At 45.6% G+C, this 22,500-nt stretch overlaps 2 protein-coding genes across 2 annotated transcripts in view; one reads left to right on the top strand and one right to left on the bottom strand.

Moving 5' to 3' along the window:
* The window catches only part of bin1a (bridging integrator 1a), a gene marked incomplete at both ends in the record, with an annotated part of 16,315 nt that extends 13 nt beyond the window's left edge, over positions 1-16,302 (top strand). The window contains 21 exons of the mRNA XM_080018883.1: positions 1-74; positions 977-1,057; positions 1,365-1,419; positions 1,545-1,639; positions 2,295-2,390; positions 2,925-3,035; positions 3,167-3,259; positions 3,476-3,561; positions 5,097-5,172; positions 5,551-5,606; positions 6,002-6,046; positions 6,725-6,794; positions 7,642-7,764; positions 9,187-9,270; positions 11,418-11,438; positions 13,212-13,616; positions 14,252-14,308; positions 14,401-14,475; positions 14,662-14,763; positions 15,030-15,098; positions 16,270-16,302. The exon at positions 1-74 is cut by the window's left edge and continues 13 nt beyond it. Of these exons, the coding sequence (XP_079875009.1) occupies positions 1-74; positions 977-1,057; positions 1,365-1,419; positions 1,545-1,639; positions 2,295-2,390; positions 2,925-3,035; positions 3,167-3,259; positions 3,476-3,561; positions 5,097-5,172; positions 5,551-5,606; positions 6,002-6,046; positions 6,725-6,794; positions 7,642-7,764; positions 9,187-9,270; positions 11,418-11,438; positions 13,212-13,616; positions 14,252-14,308; positions 14,401-14,475; positions 14,662-14,763; positions 15,030-15,098; positions 16,270-16,302 (1,907 nt within the window). The remainder of the gene's footprint in view (positions 75-976; positions 1,058-1,364; positions 1,420-1,544; positions 1,640-2,294; positions 2,391-2,924; positions 3,036-3,166; positions 3,260-3,475; positions 3,562-5,096; positions 5,173-5,550; positions 5,607-6,001; positions 6,047-6,724; positions 6,795-7,641; positions 7,765-9,186; positions 9,271-11,417; positions 11,439-13,211; positions 13,617-14,251; positions 14,309-14,400; positions 14,476-14,661; positions 14,764-15,029; positions 15,099-16,269) is intronic.
* A 5,712-nt stretch (positions 16,303-22,014) lies between these two features.
* The window catches only part of ihha (Indian hedgehog signaling molecule a), a gene marked incomplete at both ends in the record, with an annotated part of 6,769 nt that continues 6,283 nt past the window's right edge, over positions 22,015-22,500 (bottom strand). Inside the window, one exon of the mRNA XM_080018882.1 lies at positions 22,015-22,500. This exon is cut by the window's right edge and continues 224 nt beyond it. Coding sequence (XP_079875008.1) covers positions 22,015-22,500 — 486 coding nt within the window.

The raw sequence follows: 22,500 nt of genomic DNA, 5'->3' as shown, positions 1-22,500 counted from the left end.
ATTTGGGGAAGGGGCTGACTGCGGGGAAAGTGGCGAGTAACGTGCAGAAAAAGCTGACCCGGGCCCAGGAGAAGGTAAGGAGATGGCCGGATCTTCACCTCCCCAAGAATTGAGAGCTTGTAGGGGGCCCGCTGCTCGCCTCTCGTCCCCTAATCCCGGTGCGCCAGTGTCGCATCATCCGCCGAGTGTCGCATCTCCGTCGCCGTGTCGGTGGGACGCGGGATGCCGTTTCATGGGAGCACGCAGCTTTTACCACCAAAATAACCCCATAAAAAAAAACACACACACACACACACATCACCTCTCAAAAAACCCAATATCAATGTCATTCAAAGGACACGATCTATAGCAGGCAGCACTGGGATATGCAATGGGCATGCATGTAACCCCGTTCGAGTGACGTCTACATCCCAACATTGATCCTTTCATGACATTTTCATTTGGTATGATTTGGAAATATTGAATGGAAATAAAATGGGATGGTGAACCTCACACCATTCGATCATTTAAAGCATTTCTGTTAAATTTGCATAGAAATGCTTGTATGGACGGTTTACAAACTGGGCCTATGCCTTTATGTATTTCGTGTTGTGTCCGACAGGCGGTGCTAGTATTCCAACTGAACAGAATTAATTTCTAAACGTGTGGGAGAATAACAAGAAAGTCGTAAAAGAAGGGTATGGAATGGGAGGAGGGGTGGAGCAGGTTGACCTCCATCTTAATAGTTATGGGTTTTATCTAAATCAGCATTTCATTCATCCGTCTCTTATCCCTTCTTTTCTACCCACCTGATATACTGTACACTACACTGAATACACCAAGGACATAATGCGAAATCATTTTCAGTAATCCACCCCCTCTAGTAATAGCACACACACCTTGCCTACTATAACCCTAATCATGTTGTTGTTGGTGTTATTATTGATTGGTGTTGTTATTATTATTGTTTTTTGTTTTTTGTTTCTTTGATTGACAGGTGCTTCAAAAGCTTGGCAAAGCAGATGAGACCAAAGACGTTGCTTTTCAGGAGGGAGTCATCAATTTCAACAAACAATACGTGAGAGTACAGCCCTAATCCTAATTCCAAAGCACATGCTTATATGAATACCTATTAGTCAAATACAGCCCAATACTATGACAATTTAAAAACAAGTACTCATCAAGACCCTTGTTTTCTGACAACGTGGTAGATCCTCTTAATGGAGAAGAAGGATTTTATCATGATCTGAGAGTGTCAATGTCTGTCATTATCGTACACACTCCCAGAAAAGTGTTTTTTTTTTATTTAACGTTGCATGGACAAAGACTGAGGAATGCTTCTGACGTTGACTTGACTTGGTTTCGTTCTTTGACTTCAACGCCAGACCCAAGGCAGCAAACTGCAGAGAGACCTGAGGACCTACCTGGAGGCAGTGAAAGGTGAACACAAAATGTCACGCAAACATCCGTGTCCAAGCATAGATTCGAAAATATCTGTTATGCGCCTCGGTCCCTCATTGACCAATGAACATAATAATGTGTACAAACGTCCTTTTTTTTTCAAGCCATGCACGAGTCCTCCAACAACCTCCAGTCCTGTCTGGCTGACATGTACGAGCCGGAGTGGGAGGGCAAAAATGAGGTGGATTCTGTCGTCGAGGTAAGAACCGTTTCAATAGGTGGCTTTTAAAAGGGTGCGTGCGGGTGAGTAAGTAAGATCCAGAATGCAAGGACATTGGCGGAGAGAGTGGTGCCCCCTCTGGAGGGCAGAGACACTTCCATTATTAGTGTTAACCGTAGTTGGCTGTGTGTAGACTGAGACAAACAACAGGGTTAATGAGTGTGTGTTCAGGACATGCCTGCTCTAAAGAAATAGAGTGTAAAATACGCTGAATCCAGATATGAATCCAGATATGAATCCAGATATCCCTGTTAATATAATAATGCTCTAATCTGTGTTTATTTGATTATAGATGGTTTTGGCCAGATGTCCTTCGTTTACTGTACCTCTCTTTAGAAGGTCTGACAAGTGACGGATCGCATCTGGAATAAAAAAAATAATTTTCCCAGTCATGCTAAAGTGCATGAAGGCTCTGGAAAATGTTAAAAGGGTTTCAGTTAATTCTTCATTTAGATCTTCATTACCATTGAGACTTTGTTGGGCGTCCTTAAATCAGAAAAGTCTTTGTAAGCATTAGTCATTCATTTGAGTTCAGTACATTTATGAGTTAAACAAGACTATAATTTGTACAATAAGAGTAAAAATGTATGACTGTGTGTGTGTGTGTGTGCGTGTGTGTGTGTCGCCGCTACAGGACTGTGACGTGCTATGGACTGACTACCACCAGAAGCTGGTGGATCACGCTCTCATCTCGATGGACACCTACCTGGGACAGTTTCCCGATATCAAGGTGTCGTTTATTCAATTTTTTTGATTTTAGTTCCCACTGACCTGGTTATCGCATATACTGTATGTAGGGATGTACCAATGTATCATTATGGGCTTAGTAGCAGTTTGAATCCGAAGTGGCGTTTGCGGGGCCCTCCGGCACAGAGACAGAGACGACGGAGTTGATAACACACCAGTTTGTTGGGAAGAGTGGGCAAGCTGGAACAAGCCCGGAGCAGATGGCGACATGTCACGACAAGGGCTCCTCTCCTGTGTGTGTGTGTGTGTGTGTGTGTGGTGGAGGTTTTACCTATTGCTCATTTATTACTCTAACGAGTAACAGGTGTACAGCCACACTGATCCCTCAAACCGCACCACCCCCACACCACCACTTATTCTAAGTACCAACAGTATAGACATGAATGTAGGCTGGTAATTTAGAGGTAATCAGGGCATAATGATTGACATATAATACATTTTTGGAATATTCTCCCATACGCAAATTCTATAACTGTCACACTCCTACAATAGTTACCTCTTTCTTGCCTTTGTTTAGGCTCGTATCGCTAAAAGAGACAGGAAGCTGGTGGATTTCGACAGTGCGAGACACAACTATGCCACGACGCACAAGGCCAAGAAAAAGGACGGGGGCATCAAAATCACGAAGGTAGCAAATCCATCAGTGTTGGTGCCAATCTACCACGAACCATGTTGATCGGCAGAGTGTGCTGGAGTCATCACATCCTACCGAACAATGTCAATTGTCTCAATGTCAATATCTCTCTCCCTCGCCTCTAGCCCTCGTCTCTGCTGGAGAGGGCCACTCCAGGTTGGGCCCAGGGAATCCTTTCTGCTCACAATGTGGCCCAGAGCAGCCTCTCCAGAAGCCAGGTACAATACCCACACAGAGCGTCCTCCCATCAGGGAGCGCAGATCACCTCCTTTTAAGATTCCATCAGCAAAACCGTGTATACCTATACTTTTTTTGAGCATCCGGGCTCATCTTTATATTGTTGCCAAAGCTTAGTTATGAGCAGAACTTGCCACGGTTAGAAATACTAAAAATACTGTGTACATGGTGCGGACACGATACTGTATATGTTTTAGGCAGAGGAGGAGTTGGAGAGAGCACAGAAAGTGTTTGAAGAAATAAACGTGGACCTGCAAGAGGAGTTACCTTCACTCTGGAACAGGTAGGTGTGTGTGTGTGTGTGTGTGTGTGTGTGTGTGTGTGTGTGTGTGTGTGTGTGTGTGTGTGTGTGTGTGTGTGTGTGTGTGTGTGATTTTGAGTGTGCGTGGACATTATTTAATATAATCAGGCGTCCAACCTGCAGGGATGGAACCCTATTGTTATTGTTCGGGAAAACATTCTCGGAATTTTGAAAACTATCTGTAACACCAACTCTGGCATAACATACAACAACGGTTTACATCTTGTTTGAACCACACTCTCACAAAGACCTCGTAGTTGAAGTTTCATACAAATTGATCCTCATATGAACCTCATATAGCCAGTACGTCTGATTCCGAAATATGTCCAACCCAGCAAAAAGCATCAGGAAGACATAAGTTACAAACTTGCTTGAGGTGTCGTTTAAACCGCTATGTAACAAGGATCTCGTGGTTTCAATTTCATCCAAATAGATCCACATATGAAGCAGATATTAGTGGAAAAACCAGGAGATTTGACCCAAAATATTCAGTTGGTCTCGGTTAACTGACACCTCACACGTCTCGTTTTAAAATGAATGTGATGATATTTACAGTAAGATGCTTTGTGACGTCATCATATTATTCAGTATCAATGTACAGATTCCGATTGAGGATGTCCAGTTGGACGTTGTGCACCACGGACTCGGTCACTTTGTAGTCTTCAGACGTTACCAAACTATTGGTTTAGGTGTGTATTTATATAGCTTCTTACCTGGTTTAAGTCGGTAGATCTGTTAGATTGATATTTTAAATCCGTAGTCCAGATTAGTGGAAAAAATTATTATAAATAATCCTTAAAATGTCTTCAGCGCGTCCCTTGAAAACACTGAAACGTGCGACTCAGTGAAGCGTTCAAAATCCGGCGAGGCGTCGGAAAAAATAGAAGCCGTGCAACGGTAATTACCCACAGAAATACCACAACGTTTTTCGGATTTCATGGAGACCTAAGGTACTGAAGATGTAAAAAACTCAACAAACAAAGGAGGTGCCCGACATGGCACCAAACGGCCACCCGTCACTGAGAACACGGTGAGTTCTAACAATGAGAAGTTCTGGTTTACATGCACGTGCACAGTTGTTTCAAAGACAGGAGGGTTGCGCTGTGTAGACCGCATAGTGGTTGCTCCGCGAGACGAGCAACCAGGAGACGATAGGCTGTTGGGGGTGCCCATGCTGCATTCAAGTAAACTCGGAAAATTGTACTGCATTTCAGAGAAACTGTAAAATGCGCCCAACACGACTAAACTGGACCCTGTGTATTGCTGCCTGCAGCTTTATTTATAATGTGTGTTTGTTTGGATGGGTTTTCCGAGGAATGTTTGAATGGCTGGACATGCAATTGAACCCTTACTATTCATTGGCTTCTCGGATAACAGTCTGGGCGTAACTGATACCTCTAGTTTCTTTCTGGCCCCTTCACTTCACCCCTCTCATCTCTGCCTCTTGCTCCCACTCTGTCTCTCTCTCTCTCTCTCTCTCCCGTTCTCTCTTTCTCTCTCTCTCTCTCTCTCTTTAGTCGTGTCGGGTTTTACGTCAGCACCTTCCAGAGTCTGGCCGGTTTTGAAGAGAAGTTCCACAAGGAAATTGGCCGGGTGAGGCTCGAATACGATTATAAGGCACAAACTGAAACGAACGTTTAGAGTTGATGGTGAATGATGCAACAACCCTGAAATGTAGCATCTTCTATTGTTCTCCAATATTTAAAAAAAAAAGAAATTGCTGTGAGAAGCTGAAAATCAACATTTCAACACAAAACCAATTTTATACAATTATTATTTTTTTTTCCCTCTTTGTTATTTAACATATTTTTTTAGTTATGATCCTTTGAGATGATCCTACCTCCGACGTTCCTTGCGGTCGAAATCATCTTTATTTAACTGTAACAGCATGAAATGACTCGAACCGAATTTGGTAAAAACCTGTGTATTCATGTGATTCTTCCCCACCCTTCTGCTTTTTTCCTCCCCCAGTTGGATCAGGATTTGAATGACGTCTTGGTGAACTTGGAGAGGACAGACACCAGCAGGTTAGTGGGGAATCCAGCCGTAACAACAACAGTATCTCAGCGCCGACGGCCGGCAGATTTGTTTACTGATTCAAAATATGTCTTCTCTAAAGTGCCGACCTTGTTAAAATTTGAAAAATAGTCGAACAGTTTCGGTGAATTTTCGTCTGTTTTTTACAATCGGTCGATAGTGGGTCTCAAGACATTTACTCAGAAGATAATATGGAGACTCAAATAGCATATTTTATTAAGTCTCCTCTCAACATCCTGTACCTATTCGCTGGTAAGTAAGGTAACCGGACCAGGCAACAGGATAATCCACTGGTCACACGCATGAAGCATAAAACACCTTCTTGAGGCGAATGAAACAACCACAGATTAACCTGAAGCCCAACCCTGACCTCCGCCCTTTACAGAAAGACAGGTAACCGTGATGCGCCATCGTCCGGACCCAGCAGGAGGTAAACGGCAGCTGAAGTGGTAACCGTGGTGACAAAGTGTCCCGTCTGTCTGTCCGACTGACCTGTCTGTCGAGCCGCCCGTGTGTCGGCCAGGCCCCCGGAGCTCCGGGGAGCTCGGCGTGGACTCGTTTGTTATTTTTAAAAATTTCTGTTTTTCGTGTCAGTATTTGGCCTTCAAAGCTGTAGATGCCGGATAAGGGTCGGGCGCGGGTGTATTGTTTACGGTCACCTGTACACGCCGGAAACTTTGAAATATCCACAGCTCTGGGGTCTTTGCGGCATCTTGTCTTTAGGGAGGAAAAATAAGTAGTTCTGTTAGTGCTCGCTGGAAAGAACTCGCAGGGTGCACACTGGCCTGCTTGCATGGGAGGGGAGGGGGGGGGGGGGTGGAGGGTGAGAAAGGGTGGAGTGATTGAAGAAGGACGAGCAGGGGGGGAGGGTGGGGTCGGCGTTAGAGCTTCTCACTTTCTTGCATGGTAGCGCTTGCACTGACCAGCTTTCTCCGCTTGGACCGTAGCGCATGCCCAGTGCGAGTCTCGTCGTGTCGCCTTCATCTCCTTCTCCTGGGTTTAGTTTCTTCTAAGCTTCTGGAAAGAGAGAAAAACAAACCTTCCCCTTTCGTCACGGTTTATTATTTCTCCCTCTCTCTCTCTCTCTCTCTCTCTCTCTCTCTAGCAGTGCCGCAGAAGCATCTAATCACACTCTCAGGCCAGGAGGTCCACCCCCTATACCGAAGTCTCCATCCAAGGTAGATGAACACACACACACACACACATACACACACACGCACAGACACACAAACACACACGCACACATGCAGGCAAGCACACACGCACGCACACACGCGCACACGCACACTCACACGCGCACACACACACACACACACACACACACACACACACACACACACACACACACACACACGCACCTCATCATTTCATTTTAACATTCACAGCTTATGCACCAAGTTTGGGACAGAAGCCAGAATAAGTGACAAGTCATCTTGGCGCACACATGGCGGAAGAAAGCTGATATCCTGTAAGGAGTCATTTCGACGCCAGGCGCCCAAAAGAGATGTTGTGATGAGCTGGTTTTACGATGAACGACTCAAACCATACACATTTTGACCCGATCTATGACTGAATCGCTTGTGCACCCGTTCTTTTCTGGCCTAATTGCTCGGTTAGGGTGTTACATAAGTGCGCTGTTTGTGCTGCGCGTGCCCTGGTGTAGTTTAATGAGGATACAGTTGAATTCCATTCAAAACTATTTTAGGATTATTCAGCCTCGTGTTGTGAACTGAAAATCCCTTAAACGAACTTACTTTTCCCAACATTATTTATCTTTTCAATATAAATTAGGCTGATTTATTCGCAAGACACAATGTTGGCAAATGCACAATGGAATGTTGAATTATAGATTTATTATGGGTATGCAGTAGCCAGGCAGAAAAAGCACACGGCCTCTTCTCATCTATCCAGCTGAGGTCACCCTCGTGCCCTCGCTTGGTCGTGATTACATTTATTTTACTCATTTACAAATTGCTTCCCTTTCCGTCTCTCTCTCTCTCTCTCTCGCTCACCTCTTCCCTCCAGCTGAAGCCGGCAGTGCCTCCACCTCCCAAGGTGACCCCTTCCAAGGAGCTCAAGACGGAGAACATCATCAACCTGTTTGACGCGGCGAATACGCCTGACATCAGCATCACCTCCCCCACACAGGTCAGTTCACCGTCGCCTCCGCGGGGCGGGGCGGCTCTCACTCCGCCCCGTCCTCCACCCGCCTCTAACTCCGCCCCGTCCTGTTTTTCTCTCTACAGGTCAGACCACTTTACCTTCTTCCGGACCGCTTCTCCCCCTCCTCCAACCTCCCGCTCCGTCCTTTGTTTCTCTGTGGTCCATCTCACTGGACCCTTTTCACAGAGGTTGTTCAGGTTATTCGCATTCAGGCTCATAATATTAATTATGGGTCTGTTTGATTTAGGTATCTCAGTGCTCCAGTATAGACCACACAATACATGATAGAAATAGTTATACATAGAGATACCTAAACCAAACAGGCCCATAATTCATGCTATGAGCGTTGCCTTTGTAAAACCTGCAATACCTAGTTAGTAAAAATGGTCCATTGTTGTTCAGCCTTTGCTTTTTGTCAATCCTCCGTGTACCCAAATCTTCTGTGCCATACTCTTCCCTTTGCCTCCATTGTGTTGTTGTATTGTCTTCTCATTTTCATCGCTCTTACCGTCTTCTGCACCGCTCTGCTTCATCCTTTCCGTCTCTCCTCTCGCCTCCTCTTCCCTTTCCTTACCTTCTCCCCTCCTCTCCTCCTCTTCCCTCCTCCTCTCGTCTGCTCCCCCCTTCTCTTCACAAAAATCCAGGTTCAGAAAGTAAAAGTCCCGCCGGGTTTTCACACCAGCCACGCACCGGTCCGGCTCAGTAGCCTAGTCTCACAAATCCGACCCTTTTCAAAAGTCTGATGGGAGTGGGTTGATATGTGTGTAAATGGGGGCATTTCACTCTCCTTCGCTTCCTGTATGTTTCGACCAATCATTGCTGCTGGGGCGGGGATCTGTCAGCGCGCTGGGCCAGCACCGGTCAGCTCAACTCTTTTTGTTCCGCAGTGGGAAGGTGAACATCCTCAAACATCCTGTAGCGGTTTCCAATCGTCAGCCACTCGCGAAAGGGTTTCCCCTCAGTTTTTTATATACTCATTATTTAAATTCTGCTTCTATTCTGGTTTTGACAGTGATCGAGCACCAAATAAAAAATAAATAATCCTGTCCCGCGCACGGCGTCCCGTCATTCCCGGCGTCACTTCCCCGCGTGTGTTTTTTGTGACAAATGTAGTCACAACTCAGTCGGCGACTGAAAGTCCTGTAGTGTGAACAGCACAGCGATCTGACGGCTCTGAAAGTCGTGTAGCGCGTCCGCGGCATTAGAAAAAGGGCGGCTGGCATCCCAGATGAAGGCCGCCGCGCAAATCCACACGGTTGACGCAAAATCCGTGAGCGGAGTTCTTACCTTCCCGACCTGGACTTTTCCTCCACCTCCGTGCGTTGTGATCCGCTCATTGCTTTGCCCGCCGTGTTTTCGCCCCGTGAGCCGACGCGGCGTCTCCGACCTTAAACCTGTGGTTGTCAGTTTGACCGTCCTGCAGCGAGCAGCCTCTTGGACATGGACCTGGACTCGTTCAGTGCGGCGACTAAAACCTCCACGGCCCCGCAGGTGGATGACGTTTTGGCATGAGCTGATCGAACGTGGAGACGTCACACCGCAAGGGAATGACACGCTGAGCCGACGGATTCGTTTTGTACCCGCGGCGTTATCTTTGCCTTTAGTCCGCTTCGTTTTTACCGTAACGATTTGGGGGGATCTTGTTGTTTGTTGTTTGCGAGGAGCTTACAAGGTAAGCTCCTCGCAACGAATTCGTTTCACGAGAGCCGCCGGCGAACGCGCCCCATTGAATCCGCGTACCAGGTTGATCCTCCGGCTCAGCTTGTCGTTTGTTGCCGTGCACATCTTCTGCTTCGGTCCGGTTTTCACCGAGCGAGCGATGGATCGCGGCATGACGACCTGAACTGCACAGACTGACCACACCTGCTGCTTCCTGTGCGATCCACGGCTGGATGACGGCATGAGCTGGAGCCCCCCCCCGCAGGCCTGGGCTGAAAGCAACCGGTCGCTTTGATTAACTCCACGTATGACTCCGGAATGGTCTGGAATTGGTTGCCCATTAAACTGCTCTTGGGAATTACCTATTTGATCCCCCATCAGCCAAATGGTTAACCTCCATCCAACTCAAAACACAAACCAGTTTGTACAAGTGTCCATACGTCATGAATTTCGCCATCTTTTCAATGGCAATTTGTGGGTTTTAAGGCAAATGATTGAAGTAAGATGCCTCAAATTCTGGGCACTGTCATGATGTGAGCTAATCCCCAAGATCTCCACACATACATTCTAATGGTATCTTGAATCAAGCACCTTCCAGTGAAGCCATTCAAGTCTTATCTGTGGCTAAATCAAGTGAACCTGGCAACCCAGGCTGACTGACCAGGCTAGGCAAAAAAAAAAGAAATATATATATATATATATATATATATACTTGAATACAATTTGAAATACTTCAATGAGTTTTGCTTTATTTATCTTGAAACAATACAGTTGCGTAGCAGTTAAGATAAATAAAGTGCTGACTCGTGTCATTTGAACGATGGAAAAGCGTATTCAAGTACTGTTTTCCAGGTCTGGTACTCTGTTCCGGGTCCAACGCATGTATTGCATATTATAGAAACCTGTTGGTTTGCTGCTAGGGCCAAATATTATAGCATGGGAAACCACACAGCTGGGGACAAACATACAATCAGTTCAGATATGATCTGTACGCATGTATTGCTTATCTCACATAATGTTGTGACTTTTAATCAGCTACGGTAAAGACACCACAGACAAATTATTATTATTGTTATTGTATTCTAAAAATCCCATTTTCTGACCCTCAAAAGATAGAATCTATTGCTGGTAATATGATCATCTATGGATTGCGCCACATTTATTAATAATGTACAACAAGCTGCCCCGATATGCCAAAATAATGGACGCCACAGGCAAAAAACGGGGTTTTGATTTGGGACAGTGAATCAAGAAAAAACAAGAATTCATAAACAATGTTTTTTTTTTCGTGGTTTTTTTTTTGTTCTTCCCAGAATTTTAAGTTGCTTGTTACTCAGAAAACACAACCGTCAGAATCAGACATCTGGAGAGGATCTGTAGCTTTGGTGATGAAATACGAAGCTTTGGTGAAAAAAAAAAAAAAAAACACCGCAATTTTCAACATGCCTTGTTTTGTATTTTTGTTGTTGGTTTTTTTTTGCCCAGTATTTTCTAACCAGGGACAGAGCAGTGTCCGTTGTTTTCCTGGATGAGGAAACCTCAGAATGGCACAAAAGAAACAACCCCTTTTTTTTTTTTCAATTTCAGGTTGATTTTTTTCGTGTTGTTTTTTTTAACAAAAGGCCGTCGTTATCTTTTGTACATTACACATTGCACTTGCATTGATTGAAGGTTGTGTTCTTTAAAATATCTCGCCATGGCATGAAATTTACAGCTCACAAAAATAAATAGTTTACTCTTTCACAGAGTATAATCTGCAAATATTCTTCTCGGTAGGCTTTGCTTGCTCTTTCCGCCGTCCTGCCAAAATACTGCAATGGGTTTGTTTGCAGCATGGGACCTTCATTGGAAGCGCCGCAATGAATGAAATGAAATGAAATAAAATAAGAATAGATTAGGAGAGCTATCCACCTACTTATTCTATTGCTTTTTTTTTTTTTTTGTTGTTGTTGTTTTTTTTTTTTTTTTTTTTTACGCAGCCTGCAAACTGGGATTCATGGGTAAGCACCGTCGCCCTCTTCGGCCGCTCTCTCCATACTCCCTGACGTCACCGTCCTCCTCGTCTGCCTTCACGTTCAACATTATTTTAACAACCCTCGTCCAACTGGACCATGCTGCATATTATGCTTAGCCATTATAGAAGCCCCGCTGCTCGCTGTCCCGAGGCTACAGCGCCGCTGTGCTGTACGTCACATGCTGCAGACGCCCGGCGCACGCCGGGGGGCGACTTTTACAATGGTTGGCATTTTCCAGTTCGGGATCTCTGGAGCCCGCCTCTACCAGATCTATTTGTGCGCCGCGCAAAGCCCCCGCGTCACACTTACGCCACGGCTCCGTTGTCCCGCCGCACAGATAGAGCTCGTGAATCCTGTCGCATTGGTGGTGGGAGACGATTCAGCTTCCAGAATATAGAACGCCGCGTCAATTTTAAAACACACGGTGCATTTTCGGTTCGAGAGCAACGTGTCTCGTATAAATGCTGCAGCGGGCTAGAAACTGGTATTGAGTTGAACTCTGATCCTTCCTCCACCCTTCCTCTCCATCCCTCCAACTCCCTGTATGTAAACATGTTCCACTGACAAAAGTCGTTTCTTCCGCACGTCAGCTACATGTTTCATGTGACACACAGGGAATACCAGAGAGACCGTTCTTTTGTTGCTTTGCCGTTTTGTCGTTTTTGGCGTTGAGTGAAGTTGCTCTCGGAAGCTGGAGGTAGAGGATTTGCCGGCAGCGCGACGCGTGGTCGATGTGGCGTCCGCGGCGTCAAGCTGAGGCGGCGGTGGTTTTGTCGATCGGAACGAGGCGGTTGACCCCGATCTCCAAAACCCCTTCCTCAGAGCTCCTCGGCAACTTCACCCTCCATGTTGTTTTGTTTCCATGTCGGCCATCAACTAACCCCATTTTTCTTTCCATTCCCTTCGCTGTAAGAGAGATGTGTCTGGAAAAAAAAAAAAAAATTGGTTTCTATTGCATAGAAGCTCAGGGAACGGGGCGACACCTCTGCTCTTACAAAGAACCTTTCTTCTTTCTTCATCTGAAAAAAAAAAAAGAACGAGGAACAATCCATGCCTGCCAGCCAAACACAGAAGAGCCAGCACATATCTTCTGATGGAAAGCCTGACAATTGTTTTTTTTTTTCTTCCTCCAAACCTTTTTACCACCAAAACTACCCCTCATCTGTTGTTGCTTTTTTTTTTTTTTTTTTTTTTTAATTTGAACCTCCCTCTCCTGACAATCATCGTATTCTTCTGTGTCGATCCTTTTGACCCTCATGATGGTGACTTGCTGCTGTGGAACTCCTTCCACGGACCTCCACGGCGTCCATCATGGCCCTTTCCTGCCAAAACATCCTCAATCGATCCCATTGTGGCTATTCAACGTGGCATTCTTCCTAAATTTCCAATTCCCCGCCACTCCCTTGTCAATCTCACGACCTCCTTATTTCCGGATTGGAATCCAAACCCTAACTCTTGATGTTCTGGTCATACCCTACCCAACTACCCGATTCACCCCTTGAATACTTTTTTTAATCACTCTCTTTAATTCTATATTAATTTTTACCCCACGCTGCCAACACACCTGCTTAAAATCTCTATCTCCTACTATCTCCCATCCCCTTTCCTGGACCTAAATTTTCCCCAACTAAACCCTTTGAAATGTTAAATCAAATCTTGAACCATTGAACCCCCCCAAAAAACTCCTTTCAACTCCCTAAACCCCTCGTCCCTTGTATAACCTCTTACCCCTTGAACCCTGAACCCTTGCACTCTCAGCCTGAGGACGGGGGCTCCCAGGAAGAGGAGCCCGAGCAGGCCCCCGAGCAGCACTACGACCCCGTGGCCGCCGCCGCCGAGGGCTGGGGAGACGACGGAACGCGACCGGTCCGTTACGACCCCATAGCCGCCGCCCAGGACAAATGGGGCGACGACGGGGCCCGGCCCGTCCGCCACGACCCCGTGGCCGCGGCCCAGGACGAGTGGGGGGACGACGGGACTCAGCCCGCCCTTTGCGACCCCGTGGCTTCCGCCCAGGAGGAGGAGCCGGGGGACGACGGAGCCCCGCCGGCCGGCGAGACGCCTCCCGAAGAGGATGAAGCTCCCAGTGCTGAGGCTCCCACCGAGGCCACTGAGGAAGAGGCCCCACCGGCCGAGCCGGCGTGTGATAATGAGGAGGGTCAGGTAACAAAAAGGAGGGATGTAGTATGCATCCGGACATAAAAGATGGATGCATCGACTCCCCGGGGGAAGGGGGGGCGGCGGGAGGGCGGGCGATAATAGGATGAGACTTAGGATGCGTGCGGATCAGAAGGGACGCAGGCTAGTTGGTGGGAAGCTTGGTGATGGAGGAAGTGACAGAGGAGGAGAATGGTTTAGTCGTGATCACCCGCCCCATTACATGACAGACGATCGAGCACAGTCGCTGGTAGTTCACAGATACGAGTGCGGTCGAAAAACACGTCGACCCTGTGCACTAGCTTGTAGCGTTTAGAGACCGCACGATAGAAAGGTCCTCTCCCGGGCCTTTTCACGCTGATCTGAGCCGAGCCGGTTCATTTGACTCTCTAACACAGCATCAACATTTAGGTGGTCATAGCTTTGTCCGTGTGTCTTCTTGTCTCTGTCTTTTGTCTCTGTCTTGCTGTCCTTGTTTTCCTCTTACTTTTGGATTACGCCCTTATCTCTCTCTCTCTCTCTCCCTCTCTCTCTCTCCCCCTCTCTCCCCCCCTATAAACATTTTCCCTCCCTCTCCCTCTCTGTGTGAAAGGAACGTAGCACTGTGTAACTGCGCCTCCTCTGTGTTTCCGCCCCGCCAGGGTGAGTCCGCCGCAGAAGCTCCGGCCGCAGCCGCAGAAGAAGCCGTCGCCGAAGAGGTGAGTGCAGCCGCTCCTAACTCTGGGATGGGAATTGGGATTCTCGTGGCTCTTTGGTTACAAACGACTCTGCATCTCCGTCACCCGCCCAGACACCTGCAGCGGCTCCAGAAACAACCGAGGCCCCGTCAGAACCGCAGGACCTGCCCGCTGGCTACCAGTTCAAGGTAACGGCACTGTTTGGAACGGGAAGGGGGGGGGGGGACACGCGCGAGGGCGACTATGTTAAAGCCAAACTGTGTTTATCGAAAGAAGAAGACCCGATAGACACATGCACGTATGAACGCACGCACATGCACGCACACACGCACGCGCAAACAAAAATTTGACCAAAGGTGTGTGTACGTATCCAGGTCCAGGTGATGCATGACTACGCTGCTAATGACTCAGATGAGCTGGAGATGAAAGCTGGAGACGTGGTGCTTGTGATTAAATTCGACAACCCAGACGAACAGGTACACAAACAATCCGCCCGCGCACGCACGCACGCACACACTCACACACACACACACACAGAAAGAAACACAGGCATTAACAAGCCCCCACGGACAGGTTTAAACTGTGTGTGTGTGTGTGTGCGTGTGCGTGTGTGTGTGTTTGTGTGTGTGTGCGTGTGTGTGTGTGTGTGTGTGTGTGTGTGTGTGTGTGTGTGTGTGTGTGTGTGTGTGTGTGTGTGTGTGTGTGTGTGTGTGTGTGTGTGTGTGTGTGTGTGTCTTTTCAGGATGATGGCTGGCTGATGGGAATGAAGCAGGAGGACTGGCTTCAAGACAAAGAAAATGCCACCAAAGGGGTTTGTTGCTTTTGTGCTTTTAAATCAGGTCCTGTGCCGTGCCGTGCTGTGCTGTGCTGTGCCGTGCTGTGCCGTGCCGTGCTCTCAGCCCAGTTTGCAGTTCATTAAACTCAAATTTACATCAGAGTATCTCATCTCAAGCTTTACATTCCCTTCACTGTGTTTTATAATGTACTATAATGGCGATGGCTTAAGGAATTGATGAGGCGCGGGCAAACATCCGATCCCTGTGCTGGGAAATAACAGATTTATTCCAAAAGGAAGTGGCATCTGTTCCTCCAGTAGAGAGCGACGTGGGAGTCTACTCTAACTCTACTCTTCCTCTACCGTTGCTCTACCTCTACTCTACCTCTGTTCTACTATACCTCCCTCTTCTCTGCTCTGCCTACATCTACTCTACCTCTATTCTGCTCCTCCTACATCTGCTCTATCTCTATTCTACCTCTGCTCTACTCTACCTCCGCTCTACTCTACCTCCCTCTACTCTACCTCTATTCTACCTCTGCTCTACTCTACCTCCGCTCTACTCTACTTCCCTCTACTCTACCTCTATTCTACCTCTACTCTACCTCTGCACTACTCTACCTCCCTCTACTCTACCTCTATTCTACCGCTGCACTACTCTACATCTCTCTACTGTACCCTTTTCTCTACTCTACCTCCCTCTACTCTACGTCTATTCTACCTGTTCTTCTACTCTACTTCTGCTCTACCTCCGCTCTACTCTACCTCTAATCTACCTCTGCACTACTCTACCTCCCTCCACTCCACCTCTGTTCTACCTCTGCCCTACTCTACCTCCTTCTACTCTACCTTTACTCTAACTCTTTTCTTCTCTCCCTCTACTCTACTTCTGCTGTACTCCAACCCAACTCTACTTCTGCTGTACTCCAACCCAACTCTACTTCTGCTGTACTCCAACCCAACTCTACTTCTGCTCTTCTTGAACTCTACTCTACCTCTTATCTACCTCTACTATACCGCTACTATGCCTCTTCTCTACTCTTCCTCCTCTTCCCCTATAGGGAATTAATGAGAGCATCCAGGATTTTTGTGATGTCATATATTTTGACAAAAATATATGACATGGGAACTGCTGTCATCGCCCGTGTTCTTGCAGGATGATCCAACCGCCAGTCCAAGGGATTGACTGTGCTCTCGTTTTCAACAGGTATTCCCGGAAAACTTCACCCAAAGGCTGTGAACCAAGGAAGGATTCGCCTCCTTCCTCCTTCCCTCCTTCTTTCCCTCTCTCGCCCTAATGTATCTGTACGAGGACTTTGGCCATAGCAGCAGACCTGGAACTAGCCTTGGTGGAAATCATGTAATTGAAAGGTTCTGCTACAACACAAAAGTGGACATTTTTTCTGCCAAAAGAACATGTACGAACACAGTTTAAAATCGCCACTAATAACTTATTGTCAGCGCTGTTGTTGATACATCCACAAATAAGAAAATTGAGGATAAAATTCAAAACAGACAGAGCAGATGTAGTGGTGGCCGACTACCATGGCTACCACTGCGAGGTCTAATTTTAACATAAAAGCCATCTAAGACACATTTCACTATTTAATACGCCTGTTTTGTTTTTTTCCATCTATTGGTGAGGGATTAAAAACGGTTTGTATGGTAGAACCCAAAACTGACCCAAGGACTCCGCTGGCTAGAGGAGGATTTAAGAGCTGGAGTTCGGGGAGCTGCGGAACATCTGTCGCAGCTAACACCGGAGCGACCCAGAGAGAGGGATTGAGGCAGATAGGGTTTAGGGAGTAGTCCCTGCCGCGCTCGTCAGGCTTTTCCGATATTCCAAAAAACGAGGCATTACCAACCAGCATTACGAAAAACACCGGAACATTCAGTGAGGGCGCTATAGTACATCTATCTACCCATAATTCCATCACTGGAACAAAATCTACCGAACAAGCTTTGCTGAAGTGTAATTCTTATATACTTATGCTGGTATATTATCATTAACCTTAATGTCCCGGTGTGTACTACATGATAGTAGTCTTCAGGTGCTGATGGCAGGGGGACCAGCAGAGCTTTATATGAGGTCCCTTCGCCTCCTCTCTTGAAATCTTTCCTCCGTGCTCCTCTTGTGGCAGGATTTGTCGGGTGCAGTGCTCCTTCCCTAAAAATGTTGCTGTTTGTACGAATTTAAAATCTCTCCGAATAGTCCCACGATCGTGCGATCTGTAACCAGTCCGTCGAATCCGATCGAGGTTCTCGATACCCTCGCGTTGCCGTAATTTTTTAACCCCCCGGTTCCCAGTCTAGATGTTTACTTGTGAAATACTATACAAGGCCCTGTTAGTTGTTACACTAGTTTAGGATGTAGGAAGAAGGTATGGTTACTACAAACCTCTTGTCCCAATCAAAACATATTCATATGCAGTGACTTTTTTTTATTTTTATTTTTTTCTGGCATCACCCTAGCTGAAGATCATTAGATGGCAGAGATAAAAATGCAAAAACAAAACAAAAAACTTTATATCCAACCTCAAGCTGAAACTAAACCAATATAATTACAACATCTGTGGCAATGTTACAGAATCCTGTAAATATAAATATAAGTTATAACAGAATCAAAGCCCTATGTAATCAATAGGGAATGGACATGTTACAGAAATGCCTTTGACTTGGGTTACTATTATGCATTAATCAACACACTACACCAATGAGACGCTTTTTGTAGCACGGTAGCTACTGTACGAAGCCCAAACAGTTCCACGTTCATGCTACAATAACTGAGCCAGAGTTAATTATTTTCACGAGACGTGCCGAAAAATATTACTCCTGTTTGAATAGAGATCACACAACCCCAATCCAGGTGATGAAGATTATGCACCAGAGCAAACTCTTTTATTTTTGTATGCTGCCAGTCAATGATTTTATATATATATATATATATATATATATATATATATACATACATACATACATACATACATACATACATACATACATATATATATATATATATATATACACATACATACATACATACATACATACATACATACATACATACATATATATATACACATATATATATACATATATACAGTATAGTCTAATGCAATTTATGTCAGTGGAATTTGCCAACTGGGAATGACGTGGAGTGTTTGGTATCCATGTTTGGTTTGTCGCTACCAACATAGCCAGGATCCTAGTTGAGATAGCCTTTCACAGTTATTCATTTATTCATTCCATCAATCATTCACTCAAAAGTTTCCTGTTCCTAATGACGTTATTCAAATGTAATAAGTGTGTGTGATAATATAGAGACTGTGTGTGTGTGTGTGTGTGTGTGTGTGTGTGTGTGTGTGTGTGTGTGTGTGCATGTGCGTGTTCATGTGTGTGTGTGTGTGTGTGCGTGTCTGTGTGTGTGTGTGTGTGTGTGTGTGAGAGAGAGAGAGAGAGACAGTTTTTGAGTGAGTCAGAGTGACTGAGTTGTGTTGAAGAAATAAATGATTTATTTATGGCCGATTCTTATTGGACACTATCACCACGACCTGCCTGGAGATGTGCTCGCCCTTTTTACAGACACGCTGATGATTGGACCAAGATGGATCACAGTGTCTGGGTCATTTTCCAAATGGCTGCTGTTTTGTTGGAGATGTTATTGTGCATTTGTTGTGTATAAGTGTAATTTTTGCCAATCTGTGATGACAGATACTTATTCTATAAAGGCATTCATATCTGTATGTGAGTTAATGTGAGCATGCTGACCCCCCACGTGCTGTGTAAACACCCTTAATTTTAGACAATAATACTCTGGCAACCTTTTGAGGCAGTAACAATTGGCAATGTTGTTATCTGTTTATTTTGTATTGTACACTGAAATGCTGTGGTGCGACGGGTGTCCAATCCAATGTCAGAGATTCAAGTTAAAAAAAAATAAAAATGAACCCTTAACCATGGCGATGACGAGCTGGTGATATCCGTTTGTAGTTTCCCCCTCTTTCGTTTTAAACACAGTGAAACTGTCAAAAAATATCTCCGGTACGGTACCCTGCCTCAAAATCCTGCCTCTGTATCATGGCCCCTAAACTCTGTTAAACACTTGGAGTGTTTCACAGAGGACACGAAATGAAGACACAAAATGAGGACAGGACACGTGAAGGCAGTTTTACAAACTCCTTACCAGACCCAGGTCGACACTTTCCAAATGTGTTTTTCAACGTTTGACCCATTTGTGGTGCACTTGATTTGATTACTGTATCACTTAAAATATCCGATATTTGTGAACATCAAGTAGCCAATGCTCTTCTGGTGATTTCCAGATGTTTAAATGGTGGAAGGTTTTTCAACCTGGGTCTGGTACTCTGTGTGTCTTCACTGAACTATGGGATAAGAGGGCGGCATTTCCTACCCCCTGTGCTTACCTGACCAATAACAATAAAGACGACTGAGAAACCGCCTTGCTCCGTGCTATCTTTACCGAGGTGAGATAAAGTAAGAAACCACAGGTGTGGAGGATTCAGATAGTTATATTTCCGGTGATATCGAGGAAAGGAAATGCATTAGTCATCCACCTGTAAACTTTCGCATTTCACATTTGAATGTGTCACCCTGCGGTCATCCTGTGAGGCTTGTTTAAAACTTAACAAATGTTCGGTGAGGCCAGTGATCACTGACAGGGGCTGTAAATGAGTTGTTGGATATAATAATATATATCAAACATATATAACATATATCTATTATTTATAAAACTTAAGATTTGGAGAATAACATAAAAACAGATCAGAATCTTAGATTCATATCAGGAGTTTTTCTGAAGTATAGTATGTTTGAGCGTCACTGATTGTACCTTTTTTTAGGGGATGGGGGTCGAACTGTGAGATAATAACATGAGCATATGACACACGGATGAAAAAAAACAATTGTTCATTGTTGCTTAATTTCTACTCTACTAAATGAAAGGTTTTGACATCAACGTGTTTCCTCGGAATTGTCCCACAGGGGGCGCCGTCGCCGCTGAATAGGTTTTCACAATTAGAAAAGAAAAAAAAAAAAAGAGGAAAAAAAACACAGACAAAGACAAGTGTTGGTGTGAGGACCTGTCCATGGTGCTGAAAGCAGCAGCCCACCCCCTGACCACAACTCAGGACAGGACACTGCAACAGACTGAGGCTTTGAGCAAAAGCGAACGGATTTTTTCTTCAAGTGCACGTCGCGTCTTTTCGAAGATCACTGTTATGTGGCAGATATTGACTTTAAGACTTACACAGTAAAGTGTCCTTCACTGTAAAGCTCTTACTCAGTGCAGTGTTGTATGATTCATGTCCTTTGTTAAGTGCTTGATTGAAGAGAACATGGCGTTGATTTACAAAGAACGACTTTATGTTTGAAATACAAAAGTGTATGCACAGAATTGTCGAGATAACAATACATTTACATCCTTTTTACTAAAAATAGAGCTTTAAATATTTTTTTTCCCCCCATCAGTGTAGCGTAATATACATATTTGACATTTTGTGAGCACACATACACATAGTATAATGCCTTGGATTCATTCATTCACAACGTGTGAGTACCTAGAAAAGGCATACTCAACAACCATCTCCGTGTAGGATGTACAAAGAAAACAATGTCTACTTTTTAATCAGCTGCTTGTTTTTCCAATGTCCAACATAGCGCTTTGATCTTGGAAGAATAATGGTACAGAAAAAATGGCATTTAAACCCGGGAAGCTTAAATAATTTCATACAAATCAATGTTCAACATAATACCCCTCTGGGAGTCAATACAATGTACAATTGTTTGCCTAATACAGTAGATCTTTAGATAGCCTGAGTGCTGTGTATGCCTTGTCAAGATAGAACAGAACATTTATCCCTAAGTAATAATAATAATAATAATAATAATAATAATTTGGCAAAATATGAACTCTTCATATAAAATACCTGAACAAACATTATGTTGTATAAACTGCATAAACGGTAAGAACAGACATAAATACAGTGACAGCCATCAGAAGCACTCCCATGCCTCCTTCATCAAACGTTGTATTATAATGCAATGCCTAAAGGAGCGCACCTCGCTGTCAAATGAACGATGCCAGAACATTTCTCAATTCTCGAACCATCCATTGGACGACAACCAGAATGAAATACGAGCTTCCCAAGTGACAGTGATGCATCCATACAACGCCTTTACAATTTACAATGACCATCGAAAACGAGGGCTAAATGCCTGCCACTCATGATGTGATAAACCTGAAGAGTGGACGGGTTCACTATGTGTGGTCCTGTTCAACATTCTGCAACACAAACAGCACAACCTGCGATCCGACCAACCCGAAAAACGCACAAGGCTCTGACTTGCTCAATGTCTGTCCTCCTTTCTTTCTTTCCTTCTTTCTTTCTTTCTTTCATTCTTTCTTTCTATCCAACATCCGTTCTGATTGGCTGTCCTCAGTCTACTCCATCACTCAATCACATCGTCATCGAAAGCCTCGGAGAGTTTCTACTTTCTTCTTGACTGCAGCTCCTTCATTGTCCCCCCAATAAATAAAGTACTCGTGTTGCCGTGTCTTTGTGTGCAGTCATTATTCTGCGTTGAACTGATTACAGTACAAGTGAGAGATGTTTTCCATTTACACTCCCCGATCATTCCCTCAAAGGTCGTTAGAGGTGAAGTAAAAAACTGCATAGATGAAACGCTCTGAATACATCCGAGACTCAGTTCTGTCTTCACTTGTGACTGCAATACATTAATAAATAATGGAAATACTTAAGAGTCCGAAAGTTGCAGTGAAGTAAGGAAAATTCAGGCACGTAGTATTTGTAAAAAATAAAAAAATATATACAGTAAGAAATACAAGTAGCCCTTTGGTGATGAGTCCATTTGAAGTGACGGAGGAATGACATCGCTGAGTTTAGCCATTAGTGTCGTTTCCATCACGTCCCTTCTATGTACGTTCTTCCTCCGTCGCCAAGGGGTGAAATCGTCCGGGGTCCAGCAGCGTCTTCCCCAGCCGCTGCAGAGCCCACGAGTACCAGTGCAGCCCCTGGCCTTGTGGTTCCGAGGGCCCGGTCAGGCCGTGGAGCAGCCTGAGTGGGGCCAGCGCCCAGTGGGCCAGGCGGTGGCTGTCCACAGCGGCGTAGCACGACGTCAACACCCCGTCCACCACGATGGAGCCGTGCTGGGTCAGCGGCGCGTACAGCCCCTCGCTCCTCCGAACCTCCAAGGTCGTCACCGCCGACGGGGTTAGGGCGGAGCCGGCGTCGCCCGACGACGTCAGCACGCACTGCCCGGGCTTCACCTCGCTGGCGAAAACCGTCCTCAAACCCCCCGTGTCTGTCCGACCGGACCCCCTCCCGGCGCTCTCGCTGCAGTTCCCGTCTCGGACGAAGATCAGGTGAGCGGCGGTGAGGGTGATTTTAATTCCGGCGGC

The sequence above is a fragment of the Zeus faber genome (genome assembly GCF_960531495.2).
Source record: "Zeus faber genome assembly, chromosome: 18".
Classification (NCBI taxonomy): domain Eukaryota; kingdom Metazoa; phylum Chordata; class Actinopteri; order Zeiformes; family Zeidae; genus Zeus; species Zeus faber.
Note: the sequence above shows the minus strand (reverse complement) of the source record. Positions and strands in the feature narration are given on the sequence as shown.